Source organism: Chionomys nivalis, chromosome 7 (genome assembly GCF_950005125.1).
Source record: "Chionomys nivalis chromosome 7, mChiNiv1.1, whole genome shotgun sequence".
In the NCBI taxonomy this organism is placed as follows: Eukaryota; Metazoa; Chordata; class Mammalia; order Rodentia; family Cricetidae; genus Chionomys; species Chionomys nivalis.
Window position 1 is genome coordinate 51,945,325 of NC_080092.1, and position 9,901 is coordinate 51,955,225.

At 55.5% G+C, this 9,901-nt stretch overlaps 1 protein-coding gene across 1 annotated transcript; it reads left to right on the plus strand.

Moving 5' to 3' along the window:
- The first annotated feature begins 221 nt into the window (after positions 1-221).
- Positions 222-9,689, plus strand: Arrb2 (arrestin beta 2). The gene is made up of 15 exons (XM_057775345.1): positions 222-378; positions 4,351-4,381; positions 4,986-5,046; positions 5,153-5,197; positions 5,402-5,598; positions 5,709-5,768; positions 6,145-6,212; positions 6,366-6,504; positions 6,754-6,838; positions 7,299-7,371; positions 7,683-7,820; positions 8,476-8,559; positions 8,652-8,731; positions 8,839-8,893; positions 9,194-9,689. Exons 1-15 carry the CDS (start codon positions 356-358, stop codon positions 9,285-9,287), a joined length of 1,233 nt encoding a protein of 410 aa, XP_057631328.1. The 5' UTR covers positions 222-355; the 3' UTR covers positions 9,288-9,689.
- Positions 9,690-9,901: the final 212 nt, after the last annotated feature.

The following is a 9,901-nucleotide window of genomic DNA, read 5'->3' on the forward strand; positions in this document are numbered from 1 at the left end:
CGCCTCCATTTAAAGAGGCCCAATCTGGAGCTAAGGAGTTGAGGAGGGGCGGTGAGATGGGCGGGGACAGCGAGAGAGGGACCGCGCGGACAGGCGTCCCCAAGGGAGACCGAGGACGGAGGCGTGGGGCGGAGCCAGTCCGGGGAGGGCGGGCAGCGCCGCGGCGCGCGGGATCCGGCTGACGCAGCTGGCCCCGGCTCCCCAAGACCCAGACCCGAGGGGAGGGGAAGGAGGAGAAAGAGCGAGGACGCGCGTGCGCAGTGGCGCGGGGAGGAGCGGGGGAACCTGGCAGCGGGCAAGAAGGCTGCGAGCGAGCCGCGAACCCGGCGGGCGGAGGGCGGCGAGCGCGCGCACCATGGGGGAAAAACCCGGGACCAGGTATGGGAGGTGGGGCCGTGCTGCGGGGCATGGGCGGCGGCTCGCGGAGGGTGCAGGGATGGTCCCCAGACAAGGACACCCGGCAAGAAACCCGGGGGCCGGACGCCTGGGTCCCTAAAGGGTAGCGGTCCGGGGCCGCAAGCCTAGGTCCTTGAAGATATTGATGTGGGGGTGCGTGCTTGGGTTCCTGCCGAAAGCAAAAGCTGATAGGGATCGGGGAAACCCACGCCTGGGTTCTCGCAGAGATGTAGGAGTCGGACTACTGGGTTCTCTGTGCGGGCTGAGATGCAGGGGCGGAGAAAGGAGGAGCAGGTGGCCGGCCCTGAGGGGTTGTGTGCAGGGAGACTGGATGCTGAGAAGGGATTCCCCTAGACTGGTGCCCAACCAATGGAAAGCCTCCTGTCCAATATCCCACAGTCTGGTTGTTCCCACCTGTCCCGAGGGCCGGATAGCTCTGCTACCAAACTTCAGTCTTCTAGGTTGCTAGGAGCAACAGCTTCTTCTTGAGGGAATAGAGTGCATTAGGGACCCTCGGTGAAATTGGGCTGTATTCCTGTCCCCGGGAGGGGGAAGAGGTAGTATCTGCCCTGGACACACACATCCTCTCCCCGGATGTTTTCTGTGCAATCGAGGCTCCTTCCTTCCACAGATATCAGAGTTCTCTTTTTTTGGTCTATAGCAAAATCCACTTCCTGTTGTGACCCAACAACCCCAAGAGGACAGGGGGTGAATGCTTGAGTTCCAAGGGAGCAAGAGCAAAAGAATGAGTTTGGGTTCTGCCTCATCAAGAATAAGGGCCTGATCCTCAATAGTCACTTCTGCTGCAAAACACCGGATCGACCCTACCACTCCCACTGCCCTTGGGCTATGAGAACTTAGGCTTCTAGACATCAAGAGGACCAATATCTGAGAGAGATGATCAGAGGAATATTGGCCTCCTGGATTTGAGGTTAAACACTCCAGAGAAAGGGGAAGTCATTTACTTGGGGGAGGCCCCCAAATTTCCGTTGCGTGGTTCAGGAGAGGGACTAGATGGTCCAAAGAGAGACTGCTGACTTGGCATAATTCCCTACAGTCTCATCAAATTCTGGGCCGTAGGAAATGGAGAGAATAGCAGGAAGTACAAAAGGGCATCTGCTTTAGCTAACCCACAGCTGGGCACCTCCCTTTGTAATTCCCTTACTCTGGCTCTTTGGCTAGCCTCAGTGTGTGCCTGCTTCCCTTCCCTAACCTGGCAGCCTGGCAGGAGATAGCCAGGTCAGATGTAGATCGCAGACTCCAGGGCAGCTCAGTGAGAGTCACACTGATTGTGGCTGTCACAGCCTTCTGCCAGGGCTTCTAGTAGGAGAAAACACAGGGCAGAGGGAAACCAGAAGAAGAGAGGCAGAGCCTAGGTGATGTACTAGCTGTCAGCCCAAACTGGGACCGAAATTAGAATAGTTATTCTAACTGCTACCATGTCCATGTGTGCCTTTATTGCTTGGGGATACTCTGGGGTATCCTGTCACATAACCCTATATGTTTGCCCTGTGATGTATGGGCTCTGGGAAGGAGGAAACAGTGGTTTTCCTAGCAGAAGCTAAAAGAGTGAGTTGAAGGAAGGATGGAACCCTGGGCAGTATTTCAGTGTGTTATCTGGGGACCCTTTCCTGGAATTACTGCTGAGGCAAAGTGCATTAGAAGAGGTAGCATGGTGCTTGTAAATGGCTAGAGCCCTGGGGCCACTAGACAGTTCCCTGTGCTCTCAGTAGTGAGTGGGGGGGTCACTAGACAGTTCCCTGTGCTCCCAGTAGTGAGTGGGGGGTCACTAGACAGTTCCCTATGCTCCCAGTACTGGGTGGGGGGTCACTAGACAGTTCCCTATGCTCCCAGTACTGGGTGGGGGGTCACTAGACAGTTCCCTATGCTCCCAGTACTGGGTGGGGGGTCACTGGACAGTTCCCTATGCTCCCAGTAGTGAGTGGGGGGGGTCACTAGACAGTTCCCTATGCTCCCAGTAGTGAGTGGGGGGGGTCACTAGACAGTTCCCTATGCTCCCAGTAGTGAGTGGGGGGGTCACTAGACAGTTTCCTATGCTCCCAGTAGTGAGTGGGGGGGGTCACTAGACAGTTTCCTATGCTCCCAGTAGTGAGTGGGGGGTCACTAGACAGTTCCCTGTGCTCCCAGCAATGGGTGGGGGGTCACTAGACAGTTCCCTGTGCTCCCAGCAATGGGTGGGGGGTCACTGGACAGTTCCCTATGCTCTCAGTAGTGAGTGGGGGGGGTCACTAGACAGTTCCCTATGCTCCCAGTAGTGGGTGAGGGGTCACTAGACAGTTCGCTGTGCTCCCAGTAGTGGGTGAGGGGTCACTAGACAGTTCGCTGTGCTCCCAGTACTGGGTGGGGGGTCACTGGACAGTTCCCTATGCTCTCAGTAGTGAGTGGGGGGGTCACTAGACAGTTCCCTATGCTCCCAGTACTGGGTGGGGGGTCACTGGACAGTTCCCTATGCTCTCAGTAGTGAGTGGGGGGGTCACTAGACAGTTCCCTATGCTCCCAGTAGTGGGTGGGGGTCACTAGACAGTTCCCTATGCTCCCAGTACTGGGTGGGGGGGTCACTAGACAGTTCGCTGTGCTCCCAGCAATGGGTGGGGGTCACTAGACAGTTCCCTGTGCTCCCAGCAATGGGTGGGGGTCACTAGACAGTTCCCTGTGCTCCCAGCAATGGGTGGGGGGGTCACTGGACAGTTCCCTATGCTCCTAGCAATGGGTGGGGGTCACTAGACAGTTCCCTGTGCTCCCAGCAATGGGTGGGGGGTCACTAGACAGTTCCCTATGCTCCCAGCAATGGGGGGTGTCACTAGGCAGTTCCCCGTGCTCCTAGCAGTGGGTGGAGTCTAGGCTTAGATTGTTTCAGTGCCTGTATAGAAAGCCCCCTTCGACTGTACAGTCAATGACAGGCCAGTTGAACAATTTAATCGACTTACAGCCAGAGTCGCCTTCCTCAAGTTTATGTCTGAGTCCCACCATGAACATTCTCTTTGACCTTTGGCAGAATTCTTGACCTCACTATGCTTTGGTTTGTGGTAAGACAGGAATATCTCGACTTCAGTCATTGGGCTATAAGAGCAGTCACAATGCAGTTGGAGCACCGCTGGGACCCAGCAAATGTTAGCCAGCATCCTTTTTCTCTCACGGATGCCTGACTGCACAAGATCCCGAGGGTCCCAGCCACAAGTAAAATATAAAGAAAATGTGAGAGGAACAAAATGGAGAGGCGGGTGATTAAAGTTGAGGCTGAATCTTCACTCTGATGGAGATGGGTTAAGCCTTGGACGACAAATGGATTTTTTTTTTAAGCTACTGAGGTCAGAGATGGGGATGTTGGAGGTTCATGAAATAGTCAGATGTGGGCAATGCCTTCAGTAGAAACAACTGAGGGGCCAAGTCAAGGCATTGCTCCAGGCGTGACCCCAGGCGTCCTTGAGGCTAGAGGTCAGTTGAAAAGCGGCTACTTTGATTGGGTGTGGTGGGTCACACCTTTTATCCTGGCTTTGAGGAGGCAGAGCCAGATGGGTCTCAGAGTTTGGGCCAGCCTGGTCTACATTATCAATTTGCAGGCCAGCCAGGGTTACATAGTAAGAACCCCCATCTCAAAAACAAACAAATAAAGAAATAAGTGTGCTAGGTCTGACCCATATTGTGTAGCCATCCAGTTGACATCTCTCTCTGGGGAAGGTCCCCTCAGGGGAGTCTAAATGGTTCCTGGGGTACTGTAGAGGTGGGTCAGACACTGAAGGAGCAGTATTTGCCCTAACAGTCGGCTTCCAGGGGCTGCCCTGTGGGAAATACTGGGACTTTGTAAGAGGTGGGAAGGGCAGAGCAGGGCCCCAGGGTGATTCCACTTCTCGGGCTGGGGAGGGAGAAGCCCTGGTGTGGCGGTCCCTGCCGAGTCTAAGGGAGGCAGTGGGGTCTCCCTTTCTGTTTTGTTAGGGTCTTCAAGAAGTCAAGCCCTAACTGCAAGGTGAGTTACCCACAGCGCTTATCCTTTGATCCTCCCTGGGCCCTGTCGAAGCCCAACCTACCCCCAGTTGATCCCCAACCCCTAGCTCCCCACTTCCTGTGACAGCTAAAAGCAGACTTCCTTCCCTCCTTAAGCCCCTTGCTACAGTCTGAAGAAGCCACAGGGCTGGGTGGGGACCGGGCTAGGTTCCTAAGCGAGCTTGCATCTCTCCTAGGAACCAACCAAGAGAACTTGGAACTAGGAAAAGTTAATAGTTCCCCAGGCTGTGGCCTGTTTATCTCAGAGCCCTTTGCAGGAACAGCTGCTAACCGCCTGGTCTGAGTGCTCCCTGAAGACATGGGAACACACATATACATGCACATAACACACCTACCCTTGGTTGGTGGGCAGAGGTACAAAAAGTGACCAAAGAATCAGGTAAAAGCCTAAATGAAAGCGTTACTGAGTCTGGAAACCGCCACTTTCACCTTCCAACAACACCAGGGTAACCCCACCCCATGATAACCCAGCCAGGGGGACCCCAAGACAATGCTGCCATCTTTGAGGGCCCTGGTAGCTTGCCACCATCCTCCCCAATTTTCCTTGTGACCCTTGACATCCTCAGCTCACCGTGTACTTGGGCAAGCGCGACTTTGTAGATCACCTGGACAAAGTGGATCCCGTGGGTACGTTTGCCTGGAAGGGGATAGCTTGTCCCCCAAGAGGGGGGGAGGTTCCTGGCCCTGGGGAAAGGCCCCCTTCAGAAAATGAATCCATGTCTCCCTTTCCCAGATGGTGTGGTGCTTGTGGATCCGGACTACTTGAAGGACCGCAAAGGTACTAGACCCAAGTCCAGGAGCTGGAGGGGAGGCCGGAAGAAGAAGAAATTTGATGGGTTGGCATTGGTAGGGTGTCCCAGAGAGGTGGAAGGCCGAAGCAGAAGCAGGGGGTAGGATTCAGGGAAATCTGTCGTGCTGAGGACAGGTGTGGGTGACATGAAGGGGTTACTCCTCATCTCCTCCCCTTCCCTTTAATTTCCAGTGTTTGTGACCCTCACCTGCGCCTTCCGATATGGCCGAGAAGACCTGGATGTACTGGGCCTGTCTTTCCGCAAAGATCTGTTCATCGCTACGTACCAAGCCTTCCCCCCGATGCCCAACCCACCCCGGCCCCCCACCCGGCTACAGGACCGACTGCTGAAGAAGTTGGGCCAGCATGCCCATCCCTTTTTTTTCACAGTGAGGATGCTCCCCGTTCTCCGAAGGGTGTGGGGCATGGGGCTATGGGACTGATATGGGGTGAGGTACCTGTTACCAGGGACTGAAACCCCCCCTTTTCTCTGCCACAGATACCCCAGAATTTACCCTGCTCCGTCACCCTGCAGCCAGGACCAGAGGACACAGGGAAGGTACGGGAGAGACAATTCTCATAGTCTGTGAACACAACTGGACTTAGCAGAAACACAAAACACGACTAAGCTAGGGGGTGAAGTTCAGGGGGTCCTGAAGACAGGGAGGTGTCCCCATGGACATAGGTGTGCATGGTGTGGTCACTGCGTTTGGAACATGTGCCTGGGTATGCGGGTTCCTCCATGCACTGCCGTGACCCAGCCTCTGCCAGGTGCCAGGCTTAGAAGGAGACGGTGGGGCAAGAGAGTCCCTGTTTCCGTGATGGGGCAAAAGTCCACCCCAAAGGGGAATGAAGCAAGGAGGCAGGAAAGGGTGTGTTGGGAGGGTGTTGACGAAAGCCTTGGGTAAGAGGGGGCCTTTCCTCCCCTTCCCAAGGCCTGCGGAGTCGACTTTGAGATCCGTGCCTTCTGTGCCAAATCCCTGGAAGAAAAAAGCCACAAAAGGTGAGAGAAACAACTTTTCTCTCTGGTGTAACCACTCCCTCCCAGTCTCACGGGACCCCAGACCCCTGTGGGAGGTAGGAACCTGAGTTGGATTGTAGTGTCTTGAAACTGACCTTTCCCCTCCTCCAACACCCCCCCTCCACACACACTTAGGAACTCTGTGCGGCTCATCATCAGAAAGGTGCAGTTTGCTCCAGAGACACCCGGCCCCCAGCCCTCAGCTGAAACCACACGCCACTTCCTCATGTCTGACCGGAGGTCCCTGCATCTAGAGGCTTCCCTGGACAAAGAGGTGAGGTGTGAGAGGGTGACAGAGATGCCACAAAGCAGGCCAGAGTCTGGGGGAGGGGGGAGAGGTGAAGCCACAGGCAGGATGGCGGTTTGGGATTTTTTTTTTTTTTTAAAGACCGTTGCCTCACTTTTGGGGTGGAGGTGCAAAGAGCCAGGGTGGGGGTGGGGCAGAGCAGCCTCTGTCAGGGAGTCCCCAGGTTGGAGCCAGTGAAAAACACATGCAAGCTATGTAATCCCCTCCCTTCAAAAGCTGTACTACCACGGAGAGCCACTCAATGTCAATGTCCATGTCACCAACAACTCCGCCAAGACCGTCAAGAAGATCAGAGTCTCTGGTAGGAGGTGGGGGTGGGCACGGGCTTGGGGAAGGACGGCCCTGCTTACAAGGGTCTTCTGCCGCCGGGCGGTGGTGGTGCACGCCTTTAATCCCAGCACTTGGGAGGCAGAGGCAGGCGGATCTCTGTGAGTTCGAGACCAGCCTGGTGTACAAGAGCTAGTTCCAGGACAGGCTCCAAAACCACAGAGAAACCCTGTCTCGAAAAACCAAAAAAAAAGAAAAAAAAAAAACAAGGGTCTTCTGCCGCTCTGTCAGCCCAGGCCTTACCCCAATGTGGGGGAGCTACTAGGCCGAAAAGAATTTAGTCTGTTCCAGGATGGTGTGCCCTAGTGTTTATTATAGAAAGGCTGTTGGCCAGGGGCAGGAGGTGGGGGTGTTCTGCCGCTCAGTGGGGTTCACACCGTGTGGTCTGGAGTTGCAGGGCAGTGATAGTCTATACTTGGTCCCCCGCCCTACAGTGAGACAGTATGCCGACATTTGCCTCTTCAGCACTGCGCAGTACAAGTGCCCCGTGGCTCAGCTTGAGCAAGAGTGAGTATGGAGGGGTGTGGGACCCAAGCTCAGGGGAGAGTGTGAGAGGGCAGAATCCTTCAGAGCCCATCTCGCCTCTAAGGGGGAAGTGTGAGAGGGCAGAATCCTTCAGAGCCCATCTCACCTCTAAGGAGGAAGTGTGAGGGGGCTCGAGGCTGTTAACTGTCTCAAACAGGTTGAGTCAGAACCCACCCCTCATGATCTGTGCCCAGATGGTCAGTGCAGGAGGAGGTACTGCCCAAGGGTGGTGAGGGGATCCTCCCCCAGCTTGGTCTCTCCAAGGATCTTGTTTCCTTGTCCCCAAACCCCAGTGACCAGGTGTCTCCCAGTTCTACATTCTGCAAGGTGTACACCATCACCCCGCTGCTCAGCGACAACCGGGAGAAGCGTGGCCTCGCCCTGGACGGGCAGCTCAAGCATGAAGACACCAACTTGGCTTCCAGCACCATGTGAGGGCGGGGTTGGCAGACTGGGAGACGGGGGTCGGGCTTCCGTTCATTGCAGGCCGTGTGCCAGGCTCTGTCCTAGGTGCCAGGGACGTATCAGTGAACAGAAGTGACAGAGACCTCTCACGTTCTGAGGAAGGGAAGACAATCAGATAAATGGTAAACTAGATAGCATGTTAGGAACAAGTGTTAAGTGGGGAAGCAAGCCGAGCAGGAGGGATGAGGTAGAGAAAGGGGCAGGCTGTGTGCATGTAAAGAGATCGTCCAGAGAGGGTGAATACTGAAGGACCCAGGGGGAAGAGGCATTGTGGGTGTGCGAGCAAACAGAGTTCTAGGTAGAGAGAACTGCGAGCTTAAAGACTCAGGTGGGAGGGTCCCCAGGGTGCGTGAGGAATTGTGATGTGTCGCTATGACCTTGGGCACCCGTCGCCTCAGAAGGCCAGAGCAGGTACACGCTGCACGGCCACACAGGCCCACACTGTGAGAAGGGACCACACTAAGAGAAGTAGGTGAGAGGAAGCTGCACACATCAAAGCCCCCTGTGACTGGAACACAGTTCTGCCTGGAGGAATGCCACGGGCCTGCCTTGCCATGGCTTCGCAGCTGATACTGTGGGAGCCCTGGGTCCCTGACCCCACTCCCCTCCTCCCGATTGCAGAGTGAAGGAGGGAGCCAACAAGGAGGTTCTGGGGATCCTGGTGTCCTACAGAGTCAAGGTGAAGCTGGTGGTGTCTCGAGGCGGGTGAGTAGGGGGAGAGCCTGGTCTTGCGGCGCTCTGTGGCTCTGTGGGTTTGTGGTGGTGGTCCTCTTCATGCCGCCCCTCTCCCTCCCCAGGGATGTCTCCGTGGAGCTGCCTTTTGTTCTCATGCACCCCAAGCCCCATGACCACATCACCCTTCCCAGACCCCAGTCAGGTGAGCACTCTCCGCCCTGAGCCCCACAGAGAGGGACTGAGGCAGGGCCAGTGGGGAAATGACCATCCTTTCGGTACCCATCCACCCATTCCCTCTCTGCCCTTCAGCGCCCCGGGAAACAGATGTCCCCGTGGATACCAACCTCATTGAATTTGATACCAAGTAAGTAACACTCCCTGCCTTCTTACTTTGATCCTCTAGGACAGAGATTCCCGTATCCTTAAATCCACCTTCATACCTTGTGGGTGTTTCCTTCTGGTGGGGGAGACTGGTAGAAGTATCAGATCAGATGACTCAGCCTGTTGAGGCTGCCACTTCTGCCCTTGTCTCCTGTGGACCTCTCTGATTCCAGCACCACTCAAGCGCCTGACTCTAGGATGGGGTGGGGGTGAGGGGAGCAGAGTGGGAAGCCTAAGGGACAGTCAGAAGCCCTTACCTCATCTACTCCTTATTGTCACCAAGCTACGCCACAGACGATGACATTGTGTTCGAGGACTTTGCCCGGCTTCGGCTGAAGGGGATGAAGGATGACGACTGTGATGACCAATTCTGCTAGGAAAAGAGGCTGGGAGAGGTAGTGGCAGGACCAAGGTCCCACTGTCATTTCGGGTGTGGGGTCCCAGCCTCTCCTCCTCCCCCATCCACCCAGGATTCGCACTGGACCCATGACTTGTTGAAAACGGGCATTAATCTTCTGCCTTCAGCGCTGCTGCCCTGGCCCTGCTCCCTAGGGTGGCAAGCTGTGTGCACACCTAAAGTTTTGGGAAGGAAACACTGAAAATGAGGAGTGATTGTAGAGAAAAGTAGTAGAAAGAACTCCCACATTCCGCCTCGTACCAACCTGCCCCCCAATCACCACTTCTGCCTCCCGGTCCTTAAAGATGAGACTTTGCTGGGGGAGAGGGCGAGGCCGTTTCTTTGTTTCTGAGCACAGGGAAGAAATAAACCTTTGAATAGGCCTGAGTGTGCACGTGTTTCCTCCGCAGCGTTGAAGGGGTGCACAGTGCGCCTGCCCATTCGTGATGCTTTTCTCTACGTCTGCAGGGTACCTCCCATGGGTTATCAATAAATGTTTACTGGATGGCTGTGCTGTGCCTGTGTCCCAAGGTAAATATTGAAACTTGATGTGGTTGGCGCACACTCCAGTGTAGAGCTTGGTAGAGCCACAAA

Bases quoted from the DNA above. Each gene is read 5' to 3' on its own strand.
- Arrb2 (XM_057775345.1), top strand. From the start codon at position 356: ATGGGGGAAAAACCCGGGACCAG. The intron at 7,821-8,475 runs GTGAGGGCGGGG...TCCCGATTGCAG, and splicing joins AACTTGGCTTCCAGCACCAT to AGTGAAGGAGGGAGCCAACA. The intron at 8,894-9,193 runs GTAAGTAACACT...ATTGTCACCAAG, and splicing joins CTCATTGAATTTGATACCAA to CTACGCCACAGACGATGACA.